The 25,192-nt window shown below is 42.9% G+C and overlaps 1 protein-coding gene across 1 annotated transcript in view; it reads left to right on the top strand.

Moving 5' to 3' along the window:
- The first annotated feature begins 812 nt into the window (after positions 1–812).
- TNPO3 (transportin 3) overlaps positions 813–25,192 on the top strand; it is a 90,127-nt gene continuing 65,747 nt past the window's right edge. Inside the window, exon 1 of the mRNA XM_084897633.1 lies at positions 813–1,325. Coding sequence (XP_084753759.1) covers positions 1,206–1,325 — 120 coding nt within the window. The 5' untranslated portion in view covers positions 813–1,205. The remainder of the gene's footprint in view (positions 1,326–25,192) is intronic.

A 25,192-nucleotide genomic window follows, 5' to 3' on the forward strand; every position in this document is an offset into this window, starting at 1 on the left:
CTGGAGTTCAGAATGTCCTGAGCAACAGAAAGAAATACCCTTTGGGGGTGTAAAAACTTAGCGAAAAAGGTTTCTGAACAGGAACTCTAGGCCTTTTGGATTTATTTCATTTAAACAAATTTTAGGTTTGTTCAACAGTTATTTACGTGTCTGATTCCTTCACTAGTCAGCATAGAACAGCGTTTTTCAACCGCTGTTCCGCGGCACACTAGTGTTGCCTGGTGTGCCGTAGGTGCAGACAAGACAAGAATTTTATAATTTTTCACTATTTTGTTTACTTAATATTTCATAATAAAGTAATTATAAAATACTTTCTTTGTGTTTATTTGTTTCCTATTCAAGAGAATTACTTTATATATAGTCAATGTAGGCACAGAGTTAAATTTTTTAACATTTTCTAATGGTGGTGTGCCTCGTGATTTTGTTCATGAAACAAGTGTGCCTTTGCCCAAAAAAGGTTGAAAAACACTGGCATAGAAAACCTGTCTTAAGTCATTGGATTTCCAGGACAGTGGGCACGCCTCCGATGGTTGTTGAACTGACGTGTTTTGGCCACTTGAGTCAGAAAGGATTATCTGGAGAGGGATGGAGAAGTCGGGAGGCAGAAGAAACACCTCGATTCATTGCCAAGAAGAGGAGAGCGGCTCCAGTATGGGACACCAGTCAGTGCTAAGGCTCCAGTTTGACGCCAGGAACCGAGGGAACCGCCTGCGAGCACTTTCTTTCCGGCTCCCGGCCCAGCAGGGCCACTTCCGGGAGAGGGCGGGGAGATTTGAAAAGAAGTGCGGGGAAGGAGGCCTTTTGCAATGCACCGGGCGGAAGTGTGCCAAAGGTATCCGGATTGCCGCTTCCGGTCCGGGTTAACGCGGCTTAGCTACCCTGCGTGGTGTGTGTGCGGTGCTGGGCCGGACTTCTGGGGGCCAATCGTGGGTGGAAGAGGCGAGCACCGGCTTCAGGACTCAGGAGTGGGGGATCTCATGGGAGGATCGGAGAAAGGGCCAGGAACCTGAATACGACCTAACCTCTGTTTCCGAGGGGCAACTTCCACCGGGAACCCCTCTGCCCTGATAACGGCCGAAGAAGAGATGGCGCCAGTCGGGGAGCGGCTGTGGCCGACACAGTAAGGAAGGGCGAAGGCGGAGCAACCGGAGGAGCCTTGGACAAGAGCGAGAGCCGTCACTGCCGCCGCCGCCGCCGCCACCACCATGGAAGGAGCCAAGCCGACCCTGCAGCTCGTGTACCAGGCCGTGCAGGCGCTTTATCACGACCCGGATCCCAGCGGAAAGGAGCGCGCCTCATTTTGGCTTGGGGAGCTGCAGCGTTCGGTGAGGGGCCCGGAGAGGCCGTTCTGCCCCGCGGGGCCAGGGCGGGGTGCGAACTAGGCTGGAGCCGGAGCCCGAACCCGCCGTGGGCCTCGTGAGATCCTCCTCGGGGAGGAGCTGCTCCCGCGGGGTGGGGCTGCGGAGCTGCAGCGCGCTGCGCGGCTTTTTGGAAACTGGGAGCAGCTGGCCGGCGGCGCACCGGCCCTTTCCCCGTCTCCTGGAAACTGATGAGTGGGTCCCACACTGGACAGTGGCAACCATGTGATCCTCTTTTAAGTTTTACCCGTGCTACTCGCTTCTTACATGGCCGTGCTTTTCCGTTTTGTCTTCCTTCAACCAGATCCAGCCCTAAGGCAATTCTCTATCTTCCACTTGAGGCTCGGTGGCCAAGTCTTGCGTCTGGCAATTCCTACCCCGTCGTAGCTTACACCTCACTGTTCTTGCTGATGTTTCACTCTAGTTTGAGTTCATTATTCTCGAGACCTCTCAGATGTCTAGATTCTTGTACATGTGAATGGTTGCCTGTGTTTTGGAGTGCAAGATAATTTAAAGATAAAAAAAAAAATCAATGCCGATTTCAGGAAAATCTTTGCAGTTCTCGTTTGCTGCATATTGGTTCTCCCGCCTTGTCTTTTCGGTTCTTTATAAGATATGGGTATCGTAACTGCTTTGATAATTCCGTGCAATTGCAACTTTTTATACCTATTGTATTTCTGCATTCTTTGATGCACAGGTCTTACGTTTCCTTATCTAATTTTTGTATTCACCTTTGCTGTGTGTGTGTGTGTGTGTGTACTTGCTGACTTTACCATTTTTTATTTCTAAGTTTGTTAAAAATCTTGCCCCTCTTTTCTTTTAAAAAAATTATATTTTATTGATTTTTTTACAGAGAGGAAGAGAGAAGGGATAGAGAGTTAGAAACATCGATCAGCTGCCTCTTGCACACCCCACTAACCAAGGTACATTCCTTTGACCGGAATCGAACCCGGGACCTTTCAGTCCACAGGCCAACGCTCTATCCACTGAGTCAAACCGGTTTTGGCTATTTCTTTTCTTTTTCTTTTTCTTTTTCTTTTTTTTTTTTTTTTTAAATATATTTTATTGATTTTTTTACAGAGAGGAAGGGAGAGAGATAGAGAGCTAGAAACGTCAATGAGAGAGAAACATCGACCAGCTGCCTCTTGCACACCCCCTACCGGGGATGTGCCCACAACCAAGGTACATGCCCTTGACCGGAATTGAACCCGGGACCCTTCAGTCCACAGACCGACGCTCTACCACTGAGCCAAACCGGTTTCGGCTTTCTTTCTTTCTTTCTTTTTTTTTTTTTTTTTAAACTAATTGGTACTTAAAGGTACTCTACTCTTTTAAACCAGCCCCTAGGCTGCAAGTGAATTTTATTTTAAAATTTATAATTTTTATATTATACTTAAAAAACAGGTGGAGGTCCACGTGCTGGATAACCTTATGGGAAGATAAATAAGTCTCACTGTGGGTTACACAAGAAAATCATTCACATGTGGTGTTTAGTTAGGGGACTGACAAGTCCTTAACTATCATAGAGTTTTTAAAGTAAATAGGAGAAATGCTATGTCATGCCAAAAGTCAGCTCTTCCCTATTAAGCCTGCTTATTGCTGTGTGTATTTTAAATCAGTGTTTAGTGCATACCATGTACCAGCAACTGTGCGAAGCTTTGGTATATGGAGATGAAACATAAAAAAATCTCTGCCACATAGGATGCTTGTGATGATTAAATGAGTTAATACTTACCAAGAAAAGTTCTTGGAACCTAGGACTCAAAATATGTTAGTAATTATTATTTAAATGGTAGTCAGTTTTATTACTTTACACTACTCTCTCTTACAACCTTACATCATTATCACCGTTGTCATCCCATGACCTCATCACACAGGGTCCCAAACAGGAACAGTTGGCACACTTGAAATAGGATAATTTGAGGAGGCTTTATTTTTTAAAGGTACTTTATAAAGATGTGGCACCTAAAGAGGTAGTGTTGTAACCTGTAGCCAAATTGTTAGTATTTGTAGGCTGGAAGGGATAGGAGAGAGAGTGGTTCCTTGAATTCTCAAGAGTATGGAGTTGGCTACCTTGAGATGAGTGGTAGTTTTTGGTTGAAGGGACACAGCCAGCATGAGGTGACTTTGCAGGGAGGAAGCTGGAGGAATAAATGTCTTGACCCTAGAATTCCCTAGTGGGAAAACCTAACCAGAGCTAGGGGACATGGGAACCTGTTGCTAGAGTGTATATTAGGGTAGAAAAAAATGATAGAAAGGGTGGTAGTGTGGACTTGGAAAATACCTAGCACAGCTACATACCATTTTTAGGCGGCTTCAGCATCTGGATTGACAATTCAGCTAACACATGGGCCTCTTCATCCCTTTACCTCTCTTTCTCAATCACTGGTCACACTCACACCCTGGGTCTTGTCATTATTAAAAAGTTACCAGGTCCCCAAATCACTAACTCGGATATTTTGTTGGCTCAAAGAATCTCAGATAACCTCATATAGTAGTTTTTATTTTTGAAGCCTTATATAATTTTAATTTTTATAAAAATTAAAGTTTTATTTTTTATAACTTAAAAATATCAAAGCTAAACTTTAAAAACTTTTTTAAAAAGTTGTAAATGGAAATTTTATGAGAAAACTCCCTAGGATGAAAAAGCAGTTATGTATAGACTTTCTCCTATGAAAGATGAGGGTTTAGGCTCCCTCCATTTCCTTTCATTCATTCTCTCTAACATAATTATATTACATTTTTTGTTAAATCAATACACATTTTGAATTAAACCATGTAGCATATATATCATGATAATATTTCCCATTTTGTGCAACTTTTTTTTTCTCATGAAAAACTTGCCTTTCCCCCCCCCACATTTGCTTTCTTTTCTATGTATCTGTAGTAATTCATTACAAACTTCATCATGAAGTTTGACAAACTTGCTCAAATCTGGCTCTCTAATTGTTGCTCTCTACTATGTTGCGTCATTATTGTCGTGGGATTTCAATTGAACACTATTCTAGGGCCATGGTTGGCAAACTGCGGCTCTCAAGCCACATGTGGCTCTTTGGCCCCTTGAGTGTGGCTCTTCTACAAAATACCATGGGCTGGGAGAGTCTATTTTGAAGAAGTAGCATTAGAAGAAGTTTAAGTTTAAAAAATTTGGCTGTCAAAAGAAATTTCAGCCATTGTACTGTTAATGTTTGGCTCTGTTGACTAATGAGTTTGCTGACCACTGTCCTAGGGTATTCCTTTCTTTTTTTTTTTTTTTTTTTTTTTTTTTTAAATCAATCTTTATTGTTCATATTATTACAAAGGTTCCTCATTTCTTCCCCCCTCCACCAGGTTCCCACCCCACCCTCCGCCCCCTCCCCATCCCCCATTGTCCTCATCCATAGGTGCACAGTTTATGTTCAGTCTCTTCCTCCCTCCCTTTCCCCGATAGTAAATCCCTTTTCAGATAGTAAATCTGTTACTTAGCATTATCTCATATCAATAATACCTCCACATGCCCAATGATACACTTCACACAAAAGACATTTCCAAATAGGTCAACCAGCCTCATCCAGGCCCCACCCAAGGCACTTACAGATCAACACCCCAGCGCTACACTAACTCAACACATCCAGATCTAAGCCTTCATCACTTGATTCAGCAGACCCTCAAGTTCCCGCAAAAGTTTCCAGCCATGTCTGAGAGGCAGCCGTGGGCAGGTACAGGCGAGGAGCGAGCTGTTTCGGGCCTGGCTGCTCCGGGCCTGGCCTCTGTTGCTCTGGTTCGTTCCACAACCAGCTGCTCCGGGTCTGGTCACTGCCGCTCCCGACCTAGTTGCTCTGGACTTGGCTGTTGCTGCTACAAGCCTGGCTGCACCCGACCCGGCTGCTCTGGGACCGGTTGCTCCGGTCCCGGCCACTCCGGGCCTGGCCGCTCCCAGCCTGACAGCCGCTGCTCCGGGCCTGGCTGCTCCCAGCCTGGCAGCCATTGCTCCTGGCCTGGCCGCACCAGACCCGGCTGCTCCGGGCCTGGCCGCTCCCAGCCTGGCAGCCGCTGCTCCTGGCCTGGCCGCACCAGACCCGGCTGCTCCGGGCCTGGCCGCTCCCAGCCTGGCAGCTGCTGCTCCTGGCCTGGCCGCACCAGACCCGGCTGCTCCGGGCCTGGCCGCTCCCTAGGGTATTCCTTTCACTTCTTTCTTGTGTTGGATGCGCTAAGTTTTGGATCCGATGGTCTTTTCTTGGATTACTCCCTCATTTGTTGGGCAGCCAAGAAGGGAACCTTCACCCTTTCTCTCTCATTGTCCTTCTCTTGGGTCACTTTTACTCTGAGAGAAGTCCTCTGGTCTGCCTGGGGATTATAAATGCTGGTGGCAGGTGGAGAATGAGCTAGGGCTGTGGTATTTTGTGGAAGAGCCACACTCAAGGGGCCAAAGAGCTGCATGTGGCTTGTGAGCAGCAGTTTGTCAACCACAGAGCTAGAGGGTGGATTCACTAAGTATTTGGCTTTAATCTAATCATGCATTTTCAGTATGTTGGCCCTGACCTTTATGTGAGCCTGTTGTCCAGGAGTCCAGAGTCACACTACTGCATGCAGTCTTCCCCAAGTAAACCTGAGTCTTCTGTGATGGTGGGAGAATAGTAGCCTGGCTGCTCACAGTCAGGAGGAAAATCTAGAAATATGTTTATACAGATTTTGAACCCACTCGTTCCTTTGTTTCCTGTTCTACCTGTATTTCTGCTGTACATGGTACTTCTAATTTCTGAGCCTATTTGGGATTTTGCTTATGAATTAGTTTGTCCCTTTGTGGCATTCTTATCCCATCCTCCCTCCTTGCTCCTAGACTTATTCCAGCTTTCTCAGACCTCCTAAGACACTTAACACTCATCCATTAGCTTTCTAGTTTCAACAGTTTTATTATCAATCATGTTTCCATTCTCTGTTCTTGTGGGATTTCCCCACCCCCTTAACCTGCCCTTTTTTGTTTTTGTTTTAACTCTTTACTCTGAGTTTAATGGATTTTATATATATATAAATATATATATTTGTTTCAGAGAGGAAGGGAGCGGGGGAGAGAGATAGAAACACCAATGATGAGAATCATTGATCGGCTGCCTCCTGCATTCCCCTTATTGGGGATTGAGACCTCAGCCTGGGCATATGCCCTTGACCAGAATCGAACCCAGGACCCTTCAGCCCACAGCTGGTGCTCTATCCACTGAGTCAAACCAGCCAGGGCTTTAATGGATTTTTGAAAGAGACCTGGGGGCAAACTGATGTGTTCAGTCATGTTTAAACAGAATTCCTTGCATTAGTTTATTCCGTTGACGACACCCCTACTTTTTCTTTATTCAGTCTTTACTTTATCCAGCTTGGATTCCATAGTCTATCATTCTAGTCACTTTCTTTTTTTCTTTTTCTTAATATGTTTTTATTGATTTTTAGAGAAAGAGGAAGGGAGGATACAGAGATAGAAACCTCTCTGAGAGAGAAACATCATCAATTGGCTGCCTCCTGCACACCCCCTACTGGGGATGGAGCCTGCAACCCAGGCATGTACCCTGACCAGAATCTAACCAATGACCTCTTGATTCATGGGTTGATGCCCAACCATGAGCCACCTAGCCTGTCCACTTTCTTAAATATACCATCAACCCTTCACCTCTGATTTGGTAAAATTTCAGCATGAGTATTTTTAACTGCTTCTCCCTTCTCCTAATATAGGTGCTCTGCATCTCATTTTCTGAATTCTTAGGAACCTTGATTTATTATTATTATTATTATTTTATTTTATTTTATTTTTTTTTGGTTAATTCTCACCCAAGGCTATTTTTCCCATTGATTTTATCTTTTTGTTAATTCTCACCTGAGAATATTTTCCCATTGATTTTTAGAGAGGGTGGGAGGGAGGAAACATTGATGTGAGAGTGACTCATCGACTGGTTGCTTCTTGCACGAACCTTTCCGTCTGCAGGCTGACTCTCTATCCACTATGCCAAACTGGCTAAGGCAGGAACCTTGATTTTTTTGGTTATCCTGTGTCTCACTTGCATTTCCTTCTTTCTTTACAGGATCCTTCCCACCAGCATTCAGATCGCTGTAGTATCTCTCATAGTAAGCATATGATTTTGGGGCGGGAGGATGCCACCTTTGCCAATATTGTGATTTCTTTTATTCTTTCTTACTTAACTCTGTGCTTTTACTATTATTATTTACCAATGCTTTCTTCAAATGAAGAAACTAATCCAACTTTCAAAGCCCAGCCTAAATGCCACTCTCTTCTTTAGGTATTAACTGATTCTTTTTAACTGAAAGTCATTTCTGCCCACACTAAATATTTAGAGGACTTTATTTAATTGCATTTGTTTATTTTGTTTTACCTGGTAGACTGTAGGGTTTTTAAATTTCATGTATGTATGTATGTATGTAAGTAAATAAGTATATATGTTAGTCCTCACTCGAGGATATTTTCCCATTGATTTTAGGGAGAGAGGGAAAGATAGAAACATCTGTGTGAGAGAAACACCTGGATTGGTTGCCTCCTGCATGAGCCCCAACTAGGGCCCGGGCTGGGGAGGAGCCTGCAACCAAGGTACGTGCCCTTGACCAGAATCGAACCAGGACCCTTTGGTCTGCAGACCGATGCTCTGTCCACTGAGCCAAACCAGCTAGGGCTAATTGGTTGATTTTTAGAGAGAGGAAGGAAGAGACAGAAAGATCGATTTGTTTCACTTATTTATGCATTCTTTGGTTGATTCTTGTATGTACTCTGACTGGGGATTGAACCTGAAACCTTGGTGGATTAGGACTAGTTCTAATCAACTCAGCTACTGCACGAGGGCAACTGTAGGATCCTTTTATTTGCTTATATAAACTGATATCTGTAGTTGAAGTTATAAATCATGGTTATAATGAAAGAAACCATTGCCTGGCCAGTGTGGTTCAGTGGTTGAATGTTGACTTATGAACCAGGAGGTCATGATTTGATTCCTATCAGGGCACATGCCTGGGTTATGAGCTCAATTCCCAGTAGGGGGAGTGCAGGAGGCAACCGATCAATGATTCTCTCTCATCATTGATGTTTCTATCTCTCTATCCCTCTCCCCTCCTCTCTAAAATCAATAAAAACATTTTTAACAAAGAAAGGAAGGATTAAGATGCCTGACAGGTTCTTAAAAATATGGCGTGGGTGAATGTAGGTTTACAGTTGTTTGTATGGAAAAAGACATGCAGGTTATGATTATAATACACTGTTTTGTATGCTCAAAACTGTAAACATACTTTTTCCCACCCCATTTATTGAATGACTAGCAGCTTGTAGGAACCTCCAAAGGGTGATTTCTTTATAATTTCATTTATTTTTGCTGCTACTCCCTGCCAAATCCCTGGATAATTGAAAATAAACAATATTTATTCAGCCTCCTGTGTTGATGTTTTTAGTCTTTCCATTCTTGCTTTAAAAAGCAAAACACAAGCTTTATAAGTTTTATATTGCCCTCTTTTTATACTCTGAAGGACTTGGGTACAGAAAGGAACTTTTTTTAGGCTGCCTCCTGCACAACCCAGACTGGAGATTGAGCCTGCAACCCAGGCCTGTGCCTGACAGGGAATCGAACCGCTATCTCCTGGTTCATAGGTCGATACTCACCCACTGAGCCATGCCCTGTCTGGCAGAAAGGAACTTTTTGACTCAATAAGTTTTCTTGAAGTCATTAAGTGACATTCTAAACCAGAAGTCTGTTTTAGTTTGAATTTTAAGTGGATAGGAACAGATTTTGCCTGTTTTTTAAAAAACAAACAAACATTTTATTGATTTTTTTACAGAGAGGAAGAAGAGGGAGAGAAAGTTAGAAACATCGATGAGAGAGAAACTTTGATAAGCTGCCTCCTGCTTACCCTCTACCAAGGATGTGCTTGTAACCAAGGTACATTCCCTTGACTGGAATCAAATCTGGGACCCTTGAGTCTGCAGGCCGACACTCTATACACTGAGCCAGATTGGTTAAGGCGCCTGGTTTGTTTAAAATCCACTTTGAGGAATACACATTTTGCAGAATTATTATCCTTACTTCCCTCTATCCTACACTTGACTGATCTTAAGAATCATTTAGTATAGTTCTAATGACCTGGTGACAATAGATTTGATATAAAGCTATAATATGGATATAGATTATTAATGCTGTGAATTAACTTCTCTTCTCTTTCACTAATATTTATATAAAACAGCCGTTTTCTAAAGAATCCATACTCCTTACTCTAAACTTTTTTCTCATCAAAATTCTTGGAAACGGCCTAGGGGCATGATTTTATGTCATATACAGATATCACCAATACCTTCAAAGTATTTTAAAAGGAAGACATTATTTTGAGATGGATCTTAAAGGAAGCCTATCTAACAGTGGACTGTTCTGAACACTAGTGGTTTACTTTGTCTACCTCCGATAGCCAAAATTAGTATACAATGTGGGAAGCCATGGAAGGAAAGACTATCTTTTTTTTTTTTTTTTTTTTTTTTTTTAAAGAATAGTTTATTGAAATTTTTTTTTTTTTTTTTTGAGAGAGAGGAATGGAGAGAAACATCGATGTGAGAGTGCAACATTGATTGATTGCCTCCTGTACGCCCCCTACCAGGGATTGAGCCTGAAACCCTGGCATATTCCCTGACCGGGAATCAAACCTTTGGGTGCAGGGGAACACGCCCAATGAAATGAGCCACATTGGCCAGGATAAGACCATCTTTTTACAGGTTAATGATTATGCTACTCATTTCTTCTCAGCTTGTAATTTAGATTTATGGAGGAGACTACAAGACTACTTTTACAGAGATAAATCTCTGGGTTATAGGTAACCTCAAAAGTTTTATAGTTTAGTCTGAAAACCAAAAAGGAAAGATAAAAAGCATAAATCAAATTAAATCATATCTTACTTTGATTGACTAAGGTGGTATCGTCATGTTTGGTTAATCATATCCTTGGGAAATGTGCTTTTGAATATTAGGAATGTCATGGGTCATGGAGTGTCACCTTCAAATTTCTTTCCTAATTATCTTTCTAGAATTTTTTGATTTTTTAGTTTTAAAATATAGAGCTTTGATTTTTCTCTACTAATTGGCAGTCATTGATTTTATTTGAAAATCTAGGCTTTTTTCATGCTTATGCTCTCATCATCCAGTCAAGTGACCCTTAAAACTTAACATGTTGCCCTGCCTGCATAGCTCAATGGTTGTTGATTTATGAACCAGGAGGTCATGGTTCAAATGGTTCAATTCCCAGTCAGGGCACATGCCCAGGTTGTGGGCTTGATTACCGATATGGGGCATGCAGGAGGCAGCCAATCAGTGATTCTCATCATTGATGTTTCTATCTCTCTCTTTCTCTCTCCTTTCCTCTCTGAAGTCAATCCTACAATATATAATAAAGAGGGAATATGCTAATTGACCCTCACACTGTTGCAAAGATGGCAGTGCCCACAGCCAATAGCAGGGAATATGCTAATGGACTGCCCTGCCCTAAAAGATGGTGGCGCCCAGTCCCCTCTGGAGTCTGCCAGTCCCTTCAGCCCCCCAGCCGCCCTGGGCCAGCCCGAGGCACAAGCAAGCCTTGGATGGTGGCTGCCCATCTGCTCAAGGCCACCCGAGGCTCAGGTAACCAGAGCTGGCCAAGACTGGCGCTGCAGCAGAGGTGTGATGGGGTGGGATCAGGCCTAAACGGGCAATCGGACATCCCTCTCACAATCCAGGACTGCTGGCTCCCAACTGCTTGCCTGCCTGCCTTCCTAATTGCTCCTAACCACTTCTGCCTGCCAGCCTGATCACCCCTAACCACTCCCATGCCAGCCTGATTGATGCCTAACTGTTCTCCTGCCAGCCCATTTGCCCCCAACTTCCCTCCTCTGCCGGCCTGGTCACCCCTAACTGTCCTTCCCTGAAGGCTTGATCACCCTCAATTGCCCTTCCTTGCAGGCCTGGTGCCTCCCAACTGCCCTCCCCTACTTGCCTGATTGCCCCACAACTGCCCTCCCTTGCAGGCCTGGTCCCTCTCAACTCCCTCCCCTGCTGGCTATCTTGTGTCCACATAGGGGCAGGATCTTTGACCACATGAGGCAGCCATATTGTGCGTTGGAGTGATAGTCAATCTGCATATTACTCTTTTTTTAGATAGGTTTGAGGCCTGGTGCACAAGTGGGGGCCAGCTAGTTTTCCCTGAAGGGTGTCCCAGATCAGGGTGAGAGTTCCCTTGAGGTGTGGGGCAGTCTGAGCAAGGGGCCTATGGTGGTTTGCTGGCCAGCCACGCCCCCCAGCAACCCAAGTGGAGGCCCTGATATCTGGGATATATTTACTTTCTACAATTGAAACTTTGTAGCCTTGAGCAGAGCCAAGCCTCCTGCTTGCTCAGTGGCACAACATTTTCTGTTTGGATTTGTTTACCTTCTGTAATTGAAACTTTGTAGCTTTGAGTGGAGGCTTAGGCCGGCAAGGGCAGGTGGAAAGCTTGGCTTCCTTCGTTGCTGGAGAAACACCTCCCTCCTGCTCTCTTTGGCTGAAGCCATCTTGGTTGGGTTTATTTGCATACTTGCTCTGATTGGCTGGTGGGCATGGCTTGTGGAGCTGAGTAATGGTTAATTTGCATATTACTCTTTTATTAGGTAGGATAAATAAATCCCAGATACCAGGACCTCCACTTGGGTCGCCAGGGGGGATGGCCAGCCTGCAAACCACCACAGGCCCTTCACCCAGGCTGCCTGACACCCCTAGGGAACCCCACCCTGATCCAGAACACCCTTTAGGGCAAACCACTTGGCCCCCACCTATGCACCAGGACTCTGTCCTATCTAATAAAAGAGTAATATGCAAATTGACCATCACTCCAACACAAGATGGCCAGCAGGGGAGGGCAGTTGGGAGGGACCAGGCCTGCAAGGGAGGGCAGTTGTGGGTGATAAGGCCAGCAAGGGAGGGCAGCCTAGGTAAGCACCTAAGCTGCTGCCTCGCACAATTTCAGAACAACAACTATAATATTTAAGAGGAGGAAGAAGAAAAAAGATAAAAATTGTGACCAACAAATACATATATATCAACAAGTGAATCTAAAAATCAAGTGAATGAAAAATCTGAGGAACAGAATAAACTGGTGAAAATAATAGAGTCAGGGGCAAAGAAAGGGAGTGGATTGATAATTTTTAAAAAAATATATTTTATTGATTTTACATAGAGAGGAATTGAGAGGGATAGAGAGCTAGAAACGTAAATGAGAGAGAAACATCGACCAGCTGCCCCCTGCATACCCCCCACTGGGGATGTGCCCGCAACCAATGTATTGTACATGCCCTCGACCAGAATCGAACCCAGGACCCCTCAGTCCACAGGCCAACGCTCTATCCACTGAGCCAAACTGGTTTCGGCTGGATTGATAATTATCAGGGGAAAAGGGGTGTGGGGGTGCAGGAAGAGACTGGATTAAAATCATACACCTATGGATGAGGACAATGGGGGGGTGGGAGGTAAAGGGCAGAGGGTGGGGTGGGAACTGGGGTGGGAAGGGAGCTATGGGGGGGTTGGGAAGGAGAAACAATTGTAATAATCTGAGCAATAAAGATTTATTACATTTGAAAAAGAAAAAGAAGCCGAAACTGGTTTTGCTCAGTGGATGGAGCATCCGCCTGTGGACTAGGGGTCCCGGGTTTGATTCCAGTCAGGGGCATGTACCTTGGTTGTGGGCACATCCCCAGTGGGGGGTGTGCAGGAGGCAGCTGATCGATGATTCTCTCTCATTGATGTTTCTAACTCTCTATCCCTCTCTCTTCCTCTCTGTGAAAAATCAATAAAATATACTTAAAAAAAATAATAATAATTTTTAAAAAAAAGAAAAGAAAAAGAAAATGTTTGTCCCAGACACACTGGGATTTCATCAGTGTGCAGTACAGTCATTTGGTCTTGATTCCTTTCTTTGAACTCAAAATAGAACAATGTGTATGGGCACTATGTCTTCCAAAGTTAACTTGACAAGTGTTTGAGTATTTCTTCTGGAAGTTCAGTAGCTTATGTTGTTTTAAAGAATTTTTTCTGGCCAGGAATCTCTTCTCTCACATAAGGGAAATAATATCTCCCTTTTAATTTTCCAATTATGAGGATGGCTAACTTTGTCTCTATAAATGAGCTTTTTTTTTTTTTTTTTCCTTCTAGAAAAGTTATTTATGTGTATACACAAGGATATTCTATGGGTCTTGAAGCTTGCTAGTGGCTTACTGATTATATTTGTTCATACTCTGCTCTGGGATGTGGGGGTTGTTTACTCAGTGGTAAAAGTGTTAGCTAAGTTTCATTTCATCATAGTTTTCTGTATTTCAGACCATCTTGCAAAAACAAGTTATAAAAAATACAGTTTTTAGGTAGTGAGGGCTATCTTGAGCCCTGTACTTATATTTTTCTTAATATTTCTTCAAGTTACTTTCTCTCTCTGTTGTCTAAGAAAAGCACAAGAGTAACTTGTGACAGACCTAGCAAGTTGTAAAATTCTCAAAGGATTAAATACAAAAACTTAAGATAATTGACTGACTTTAAAAAATCACTTTCTCTGTTTTAGGTAAATTAGACTTATTCTTTCTTTACCTGTCTTATGAAAATGACTTTTTTCTTGATTTGGGAAATTTTTATTTTCTAGGTCTATACCACATTGTTACAGGACAAATGTCTAAAATGTTGTTTTACTGATAGTTTAAAAATTTTTAAGTCATTTTTTTATTTTTCAGTTACAGTTAACATAGACTATTATATTAGTTTCAGGTGTACACCCCAGTTATTAGACATTACATAATTTATTAAGAGATCATCCTGATAAATCTTGTACCCATCTGACACCGTACATAGTAATTAGAATATTATTGCCTGCCCTAACCAGTTTGGCTCAGTGGATAGAGTGTTGGCCTGTGGACTGAAGGGTTTCAGGTTCGATTCTGGTCAATGGCATGCACCTTGGTTACAGGCATATCCCCAGTAGAGGGTGTGCAGGAGGCAGCTGATCAATGTTTCTCCCTCATCTATGATATTTTGAATTTAATTTAAAAAGGTCCATCATTTGTGATTATAGATGCTTAAGGTGTACAAGTGGTTAATCCCTTCATCTTTTTTAACTATCTCCTCTCCTATCTGGCAATTGTCAAAATATTCTTTTCATCTGTGAGTCTGTTTCTGTTCTGCTTGTTTATTTTGATTTTTACATTCAATTTTTGATAGATACCTATTGCCATTTTATTGTTCATGTATTTGATCTTTTTTATTTCCTTCTTAAAGAAGACCCTCATATTTTCTGTAATACTGGTTTGATGGTGATGGACTCTTTCAGCTTTGTCTTGAATGGGAAACTTTATATGTCCTTCAGTTCTACATGATAGCTTTGCTGGAGGAGTAATCATGGTAGTAGGTCATTGCTTTTTTTCACTTTGAATATTTCTTGCCACTCCCTTCTGGCCTGCAGAATTCGGTTGAAAAATGAGATGACATTATTATGGTAATTCCTTTGTAGCTAACTAACTGCTTTTCTCTTGCTGCTTTTAAGATTCTCTTTTTGTCTTTAACCTTTTGCATTTTAATTATGATATGTCTGGTGTGGGTCTCTTTGGGTTCCTCTTGTTTGGGACTCTGCATTTCCTGGACTTGTATGTCTAGTTCCTTTACCAGGTTAGAGAAGTTTTCTGTCACTTTTTCAAATAGGCTTTCAATTTCTTGCTATCTCTTCTCATGATGTGAATGTTGATATGCTTGAATTTACACTATCTTCATATTTTTGCTCTTCTGATTGGGTGTTTTTGCTTCCTCATATTCTAAATTGCTGATTTGATTCTCAGCATCCTCTACTACTAATTCCCTGCAAATTATCCTTCATTTTAGTTAGTGTATCCTTCATTTCTGCCTGGTTCTTTTTTTATGATTCCTAAGTCTTTTTTCATGCTGTTGAAGTTCTCAGTAAGTTCCTTCAGCAACCTTATAAGAATTGTTTTGCTCACTTCCATTTCATTTAGTTTTTCTTTTTGGAGATTTCTCCTGTTCTTTCATTTGGGACCTGTTTCTTGTGCCTGCATTTTGACTGCTTCCCTATGTTTGTCTATGTATTAGATAGAGCTGCTATTTCTCTTGGACTTGGTGGAGTGGCCTGTATAGTAGGTGTTCTGTAGGGCCCAGTGGTGCAGCCTCCCCAGTCACCTGAGTTGGGTGTTCCAGGTGCACCCCTATGTGGGCTGTATGCACTGTTTTGTTGTAGTTGAGCTTTGATTGCTGTTGGTGTCTCTGGGAGGGATTAACTCCCAGGCCAATGTGCTACAAGGACCATCTGCAACTACAGTAGAGGAGCTACTGTGCAGGAGTGGATCCTACAGAGCAGAACTTGCTTCAATGAGGTTTTGGTGCTCACAGAGTTCACCCCTTGAGTGTGTGTGGAGATGGTAGGATTCTAAACTGGGGACTGAAGCTTTCCATCGGGTGCACTGGCTCTGGGACCTCCCTGAAGGTGCAAGGTCAGCCACTGCCTGTAACCTGCCTGAGGCCACCTGAGGTGATCTATAGACGGCTGCTACTCATGCTGCACTTGGAAGTGCCCAGGAGAGACCAAGTTGCAAACCAAGGAAGGTTGCCACTTAGTGCCGGGCCTGGGGCCACTTAGCAAGAGTTACGGGGTGCACTGAGGCTAGATGCTGCTTGTTTAAGAGATTTTATGAGTCTTAAGCATGAGGCAAAAGAGGCCAGTTGTTTTTTGTTTTCAGGAGTTCTTTTCACTCTATGCTCTAACCTAGTTCTCTCTCCCCCCATACTATCTAATAAGGAGGGAATATGCTAATTGACTGCCATGCCCTCAAAGATGGCGGCACCCATAGCCACAAAATGTCAACACCCAGTCCCCTCAGCCCCGCTGGGGTGGCAGGCACAGGCAAGCCTCGATGGCAGCTGCCTTGCTGCCCAGGGCCACCTAAAGCTCAGGTAACCAGGGCCAGCTGAGGCTTGTGCTGCAGGCAGTGGCAGCAACAGAGGTGTGATGGGGCGTCACCTTCCCCTGATCGCCAGGTAGCCTCCTGCCCCTGAGGGCTCCCGGTCTATGAGAGGGGGCAGGCCGGGCTGAGGGCCCCCCCTCCAGTATATTATAAATCTTTGAAAGTCTTTACTTAATAAATATATTATTTACTAATTGAAATGCATTAAAAAGTACAACAACCTGGCACTTTTATGTTAACTTTTTAAGCTTATTGAAATATTTGTATTTTCAGAACCTCTTTTTCTGTTTGCCTGAGCTCTTCTGTCCTTAGTGAAGTATTTTAAGTTATTCTGCTTGATTTGAGGAGTTTTTGTGTAGTATTAAATAGCAGCCCTAATCCGCTTCTAATTCTTGGCAGCTATTGAATCGTTAGGGGCTCCTATTTGGGTGTGTGCTGGCATTGTTGAGGGCCTGCTTAATTTTGATTGATTTGACAGTTTTAGAACTGTTGGTGTAGAAGTAAGTCTTTGAGCAACAGTGCACCATTAAAAGAAAAAGGGGCAACTGTCAGGATTTGCTGTGAACTATAATAAAAGACTAGAGTATGTTAGTGAAAGGATTACTGGCCATAGTCTGCTTCATATTCATCACATAGTCATGGAAATACCTTTTGGGGGAAAAGAATTATATAAAGGCCTGTCCTGCTACTGCTTTGTGAAATGGAAGATTGGAATTAGATGCTTAAATGGAAAATGTTCTCTTGTTGCAGCCTCTTTGAAATGTGCTGTTTAGTGGGAGCTGCAGCTTCCTCCTGCTGACTCTGAGCCCCAGGCTTCGGTTGAGATGGTCCTTTCAGAAATGTGGAGCTTAGTCCAAGCCTGGATTTCAGTGGTAGCACCTGGCATCTGGCTAGAAAGTCCTATGAAGTGTAAGTGCTTTATTCTCTCCTTGTAAAGAAGCCCTTTTCCTTTTTTCCTTCTCTTCCTTTCTGCAGCTTAGCAGAGGGGAAGAACAGTGAGCACTGTACTAGACTGCCGGGGGTATCAGGATTTGGTTGCATTTTCTTTATGATTCATGACCAAAACAAGATTACTTGTTATGTGTGGAAAGCAACCAATGGATGCTTCTGTTGCCCACCTGGAATTTAAAAGTAGTAAATTATGACCCCTTAATATATAATACTGTCAGTAACATCCCAGGTAATTTTCATTGACAGTTTACTTGGTAGTTTGTGATATTCAGGTTTGCCAAGTTTCTTTAGAGCTCATTTTTATCTTTTGTTCTTGTTCTAAAAAACAAATATTTGAAAAGAGAGACACATTTGACCAGCGGGTGAGGTAGCATCAAGATACCTAGCCAGTTACTCAGTGGATAGAGCGTCAGCTCGTGGACTGAGGGTCGTGGGTTTGATTGGTTAAGGGCATGTACCTTGGGCGTAGGCTTGATTCTTGGGACACAGGCAATCAATCAATGTCTGTCTGTCTGTCTGTCTCTCTCTCTCTCTTTCTCCTCCAACCTTCCATTCTCTCTAAAAATCAATGGAAAAAATAGCCTTGGATGAGGATTAATAACAACAACAAAAACAGAAGAAAAATAGGGATACTTGAAATGAAAAGACAAATCTTTTCTTTCACTTTGATTTTACTTGATACACTTGTACAAGGAACAGATGGGGATTTTTTTCCCCCCCTGAGACCAGTTCCTTGTAGAATTGTCCTAGGAATTTCATATAGCTGCCATCTATATTTTAATTTATTAAAAAATTAAACAACTAGATAGTAATATAATGAACATTAGAAAATACAAGTTTTATTTTGATTTAGTTGCCCAGGGTTAAGCACTGTTTTGTGTGTGTGTGTGTGTGTGTGTGTGTGTGTGTGTGTGTTTGTGTCCCAGAAATACTGTTAATAGTTTAAAGTAAGCTTATTCTAGCCCTGACCGGTTTGGCTAAGTGGATAGAGTGTTGGCCTGCAGACTGAAGGGTCCCAGGTTCGATTCTGGTCAAGGGCATGTACCTTGGTTGCAGGCACATACCCATTAGGGGGTGTGCAGGAGACAGCTGATCAATGTCTCTCTCATCGATGTTTCTAACTCTCTGTCCCTCTCCCTTCCTCTCTATAAAAAAATCAATTAAAAAATATTTAAAAAAATAAAGTAAGCTCATTCCAGAAGAGACTTTCCTGTCACTTAACCTAAAATTTTTCTGATTTTAGCTAGTAAAATGCTGAGCTGCTTCTCATTGCTGAAATAAGATATATGTTTAAAACAAAAGTAAACCAAGTCTTCATTTGGGCAAGGCAAGTTAAATTCTACAAATGAGGATTCTGAATGAAAAATGTCTCATCCTCTCAAGGCCTTTATTATTATTTTTAATCTGTAAGGAACTGATTTTCTTGGTCTCTGTTTCCTTTCTCTCTGTAAATATTTGGATTCTGTTCTTACAGCTGACATCCAATCCTTTAAGATTCTAAGCTACCTAGTAAAAGACCGCGCTTCATGTTTGGGAAAATAAAGTTGTGCTATACACCTTGGAGATGATGGTATCTTGTCATTTTGCTTCATATTTAATAATTTAAAATATACTTTAATTTTAAAAATACACACTTAAGTGCCTCTATGACCCAATAATTTGAGAGCTGCAGAGAGAATTAAGCTTTTCTTTACTTTTGAAGACCTTACAATCTATTAGAAAAGATGAACAAAGGCCCAAGTAATTATAATACAAGGTTCTACAATTGAGTTCTTGCAAAGTCAAGGCTACTTTGGCAGTAATAGAAAAGGATTCCTGCCTCCAATATTTGCTCCTTATCTCTAGCTTTGAGAAGTTGAGTATAATGTGTTTTAGTATATTTGTTAGTATAGGGATATAGGAGACAGGAACATTATCTGTCCTTTTCTCATTGTGGGACTTTCTCAGTGATCCTGTCTATGGCATTTCCTCTCTGCCTTGCAACTGGCAGGTCTTGGACAGAATAAATTTTCTTGCTTTTCCCTCTTTGGTAGAAGTCTTCTGTTAGCACTGGTATAGATAGATAGCATCATGGGCTCAAGACTGTTTTGTGCCCTATCTTGTAGGGGAAGAAGTTTTTTGTTTTGTTTTTTTTTAATGTTTTTATTCATTAGAGAGAGATTGAGATGTTGATGAGAGAAGCATATATTGGTTGCTTCCCACATATAACACAACTGGGGACCAAACCTACAACCTGGGTATGTGCCCTGACCAGGAATTGAACAGTGACTTATCAGTGCACAAGATGATGCTTAACCAACTGAGCCACACTGGCCAGGGCAAGAAGTTTTTTCTTGTACCCTTCCTGCAACAGCAGTGGGTCTTAACCTGTGTCTTGGAGAGGTATGCTTTACTTCCCTTTCCACACAACTTAAGATTTGTTCAGTAGGGGAGAAGGATCCAGTCAGAGCTTCTTGTGCTTTTTCTGCAGTTGAGGCTGCTCTTCTGCAGGACTGCACCAAAGGAGGTGTTCTGTTGATCTTCTACCCCAACCCAAATCTTTCCCCTGAGTATCTGGTTGAGGTCTGTGGAGAAGAACCTGTAGATAGTTGTGAATTCCTCTTGTATCTGAGTCTCAGGAGTTTTAAATGCTCGTCCTAGCTCACACTCAGCCTTTATCAATTTTTAAAAAAATATATATTTTATTGATTTTTTACAGAGAGGAAGGGAGAGAAACATCGACCAGCTGCCTCTTGCACACCCCCTACCGGGGATGTGCCCGTAACCAAGGTACATGCCCTTGACCGGAATCGAACCCGGGACCTTTCAGTCCGCAGACTGACGCTCTACCACTGAGCCAAACCGGTTTTGGCTGAATGTGTATTTTTTAAAAGTATATCTTATTGATTTTTTACAGAGAGAAGGGGAGAGGGATAGAGAGTTAGAAACATCAATGAGAGAGAGTCATTGATCAGCTGCCTCTTGCACGCCTCCTACGGGGGATGTGCCTGCAACCAAGGTACATGCCCTTGACTGGAATCGAACCCGGGACCTTTCAGTCCGCAGGCCGACACTCTATCTACTGTCTTTTAATAGTGTACTAGAGGCCCAGTGCATGAAATTCATGCACAGAGGTGTCTTTCAGCCTAGCCTTCACCCTCTCCAATCTGGGACCACTTGAGGGATCTCCGACTGCCTGTTTAGGCTCGATCTGGTAGGCATTCGGACATCCCTCTCACAATCCAAGACTGCTGGCTCCCAACTGCTCACCTGCCTGCCTTCCTGATTGCCCTTAACTGCTCCTGCCTGCCAGCCTGATCACCCCCTAACCATTCCCCTGCCAGCCTGATTGCCACTAACTGCCCTCCTCTGCAGGCCTGGTCACCCCTAACTTCCCTTATCTGCTGGCCTGGTCACCCCTAACTGCCCTCCCCTGAAGACTTGATCATCCCCAACTGCCCTCCCTTGCAGGCCTGGTCACTCCCAACTGCCTTCTCCTGCTGGCCTGATCGCCCCAACTGCCCTCTTTTGCAGGCCTGGTCCCTCCCAACTGCCCTCTCCTACTTCCATCTTATAATTATTACATGCTGGAATTGTGGAGGCCATCTTGTATCCTCAGGGGGCAGCCATCTTATTTGTTGGAGTGACAGCAGTTTGCATATTACTCTTTTATTAAATGGATAGAGGCCTGGTGCATGGGTGGGAGCCAGCTGGTTTCCCTGAAGGGTGTCCTGGATCAGGGTTGGAGTTACCTTGGGGCATGGGGCAGCCTGGGTGAGGGGCCTGTGATGGTTTGCAGGCTGGCCATGCCCCCCGGTGACCCTAGCGGAGGCCCTGGTACAGTGGTGCCTCGCATAAAGAACGCCTCGCACAGCGAACGCTGCACACAACGAACTTCATTTCATGATTCATACAACGAACTTCGTTTCACACAACGAAGTCGCCCGAGCTTCCACGACCGCTTTGCCCGAGCTTCCACGACTGCTTCGCCCGAGCTTCCACGATCGCTGCCGATGTATTGCATCCTTCCGCGCAGGCACTGCAGGCAGTCGTTAGTCACTGCGCTTAACTTAAGCACGTATCGCGGCAATCGTTCTTCATTACGAATTAAATCACGCACGTATCACGGCAGTCATCCTTTTAAGTTAAACTCAATACACTGTATCCGGATTCAGCTGAAGCAAACAGGATCAACGATCTTTACTCCGATACTCTTGTCCGTTATTTCCGGCAGATGTTGGAGAAAAGAGAAAAACAAACAACTTTGGACAGGTTTTTCATGAAACCATCAGCCAAAAAGCAGAAAATGGATGAAGATGTGCAAGATTCGGTAGACTCTACTTAGTCTGTCTTAAAATTAAAAAAATGTGTGCGTTTTTTTAAAAAAAATTATGTTTTTAGATGTATCTAAATAAAAATAATAACAAAAAATTTATCTTTTTTTATGTCATCTTAGCATATTTTATGCTACAGAACGAATTATTTTTTTTAACATGTAACATTTTTTTAACGTTTCACATAACGAACTTTTCGCATAACAAACTTGCTCCTGGAACGAATTAAGTTCGTTGTGTGAGGCACCACTGTATCTGTATCTGGGATTTATTTATCTTCTATAATTGTAACTTTGTAGCTTTGAGCAGAGCCAGGGCCGGCCAGGAAGTTTGGCTTCCTCCATTGCCGGGGAAACCTCCCACTGGGGATATGCCCGCAACCAAGGTACATGCCCTTGACCGGAATCGAACCCGGGACCCTTCAGTCCCCAAGCCGACACTCTATCCATTGAGCCAAACCGGTTTTGGCTTTACTGTCCTTTTTCATGTCTTTGATGTTTATACTCAGTTTCTTGAAATTCTCAGTCCCTTGAAACTCTCATTAAGATTCATGAGCAACCTTATAACCATTTTTTTGAACTCTGTGTCTAGTAGTTCTCTTTCTGGAGATTTCTTCCGTTCTTTCATTTGTGATCTGCTTCTTTGTAGCCTGTGTTGTTTCTATGTATTAGGTAGAGCTGCTTTGTCTCTTGGAATTGGTAGAATTGCCTTGTGTAGTAGGTGTCCTTTAGGGCCCAATGGCTCAGGCTCCCAGTCCCCCAACCTGGGCTCTCTAGGTGCACCCCTGAGTGAGCTGTGTGCACAGTCTTGTTGTAGTTGAGCCTTAATTAACTGTTGGCATCACTGGGAAGAATTGACCTCCAGGCCAATTGGCTCTGGCTCTGAGGACCAGCTATGACTAGAGTGGAAGAGCTGTTGTGCAGGAGACACCCAGGACTTGCTTCAGTGGGACTTTAGTGCTCACTGAGTCTGTCCCATGAGTGTGTTGCCATGAATGTGTAGAATTGTAATCTGGTATGGTCTGAAGCTGTCTAATGGGTGCACTGGCTCTGGGGCCTGCTAGGAGTTGTAAACTCAGCCACTGCCTCATGCCAATGGGCAGAAGCTACAGAGTGATCTGTAGATGACTGCTACTTGTGTTGGGCTTTGAAGTGCCAAGGCGAGACCAAACTGTGAAGCCCGGCAAGCTGGTACTAGTGCTGGGTCTTGGGCTTCTTATTGATAGTTATGGGGCATGGTGATGCCAGCTGCTAATTTTGTAAGAGATTTTAGTAAAGTCTGTGAAGCCTGAGCAAAGATAGGCCATCCATATGAGAAAACCATTGCAGATAGCTTGGATGGAGCTGACTTTTGTTGAGTGGGTCCTCAGGAAATCACCAGAGTGGGCCAGACTGATGGAAATTCAGTTATGGCTTCTAGTCAGCTCTGCGATGGGGGAGGTCTTAGCATAGGAATAATGACCCCTGTGAGCATCCTTATTTGGGAGGAAGCTGCTCCCAAGTTCTTGCTCCGATGTCAGGCAATCCAGTTCCTCCCCGTCCCCAAGCCACTGCCCAAGGGCTGGTGTTCAGAGGGAGTGAGTCCAAGTACGTTCATGCATAGACCCTTTAAGAGGAACTCTCTGGGTCGCCAGCATCCTCCCTGTCACTCCGCCACAATCCCCACTGGTTTCTACAGCCTGAAATGATAAGGACTTCACTTCCCTAAGACTTCCATTGAGCCATATTTCAGTTGGTTCTGAATGATGATTGTTCTATATTTTAGTTACAATTTTGATGAGGTTGTGGGAGGCCCCATCATGGTATCCTATATAATATAAGGCTAATTTGCAAATCGACTGAATGGCTGAACGACTGGTTGCTATGATGCGCACTGACCACCAGGGGAGACACTCCATGCAGGAGCTCCCCTCTGGTGGTCAGTGCCCCCCACAAGGGGAGCTCTGCTCAGCCAGAAGCCTCTGCAGCAGCACTAAGGATAGGGGTGTCGAACTCAATCAGAGAAGGGGCCAAAATCTAAAATCCAGCCTAAATCGCGGGCCGAATGGTTTACTGAACAGTCATAAACTGACAATGTCATAAACTGACAGCGGAGTGCAGTGATGACAGCGCGGTGCGGGCCACATTGCAAGGCCTGGCGGGCTGGATTTGGCCCGCGTGCCTTGTGTTTGACACATGTGCAGTTATCTGACCCATGGCTTAGGCACTGGGCCTCTAGTTTCTTATAATCCTTTTTATTTCCTTAGAATTGGTAGTAATGTCCTCATTATCATTTCATTTTTGTCTATTTAGTTCATTTACCTAAAGGTTTGTCAATTTTGTTGGTCTTTTTCAGAATCAAATCTTGGATTTTGTATATCTTTGCTCTAATCTTTCTTTCCTTTTGCTAGCTTTGGGTTTAGTGTATTCTTTTTCTAGATCTTTAAGGTATAAAGTTAGGTATTGGTTTGAGAAGTGTTTTGTTTTTAATGTAAGTGTAAATAGCTATAAATTTCTTGCTTAGAACTGTTTTTGCTGCATCTCATAAGTTTTGGTGTATATTGTTTCCATTTTCATTTGTCTTAAGATTTTTTTCAAATTTATTTTTTAACCCACTGGATGCTTTAGAATATATTTAATTTTTACATATTTGTGAATTTTGCAGTTTTCCTTATTTTCATTGTGATTCGAAAAAATACTTTCTATGACTTCAATTCTTTTATATTTATTAGGATTTATATTGTGGCCTGGCATCTGGTCTGCCTTGGAGATGTTTCCATTTTCTGTCTTGGAGATGTTTCCGTTTTCTGCCTTGGAGATATTTCCGTTTTGTTTGAGGTGTAGTTCCTCTTTTCTTTATTTGAGCCCCAGCTGAAAGTCTGGAGAATTTACCAGGGCTCCTCTTCTTGGTGTGCCTTAAATTTGTTTTCATCTCCCCAGTCTTCTGAGACTGCACAAGACTCTTTAGCCTCTTGTCTTCCACTTTGAAATAGGCAAATGCTTTGAGAGGAAAAATGGAGCCAAATATTGGGCTGAACTCTCTGTTTTTCTATTCCATCTCTGGAATTTGCAGCTTCATGTTCTAGCTGTCTTGATTGCTTTGAAGTCCTCAAAGAAGTTCTTATTTAGTCATCTTTTGTTCTTGTTTTAGGCTGGAAAAGTGGTGTAATGCCATCCAATATCTTATAACCAAAGTTGAAACACCTGATAAATGCTATGAGAATGATAGCGTCAGGTTGCTTAGGGAGCATATGGAGAGTAAAACTAACTCATGTGTGTTAAAAAGCTTCACTATACTTTCTATTCCCTGGCTGGGTACCTCAGTTGGTTAGAGTGTTGTCCAGATAAACCAAGGTTGTTGGTTTGATCCCCTTTAAGGGCACATAACAAGAATCAATCAATTAATGCATAAATAAGTGGAACAACAAATCGATATTTCTTACTCTCTCAAAATCAATTTTTGAAAAAGCTTCACTATACTTTCTAAAAAAAAAAAAAGTTTAAGTTTTTACAAAAAGGATCTTATAAATCTGTACCTGTACCTGTTTTTCAAGAGTATATTTTGGAGATCTTTCCATATCAGGAATACAAATCCACCTTTATTTTTAAAGGCAATTCCAAAGGATATGTTAAAAAA

Source organism: Pipistrellus hanaki (assembly GCF_964339955.1).
Source record: "Pipistrellus hanaki genome assembly, chromosome: 10".
NCBI lineage: Eukaryota > Metazoa > Chordata > Mammalia > Chiroptera > Vespertilionidae > Pipistrellus > Pipistrellus hanaki.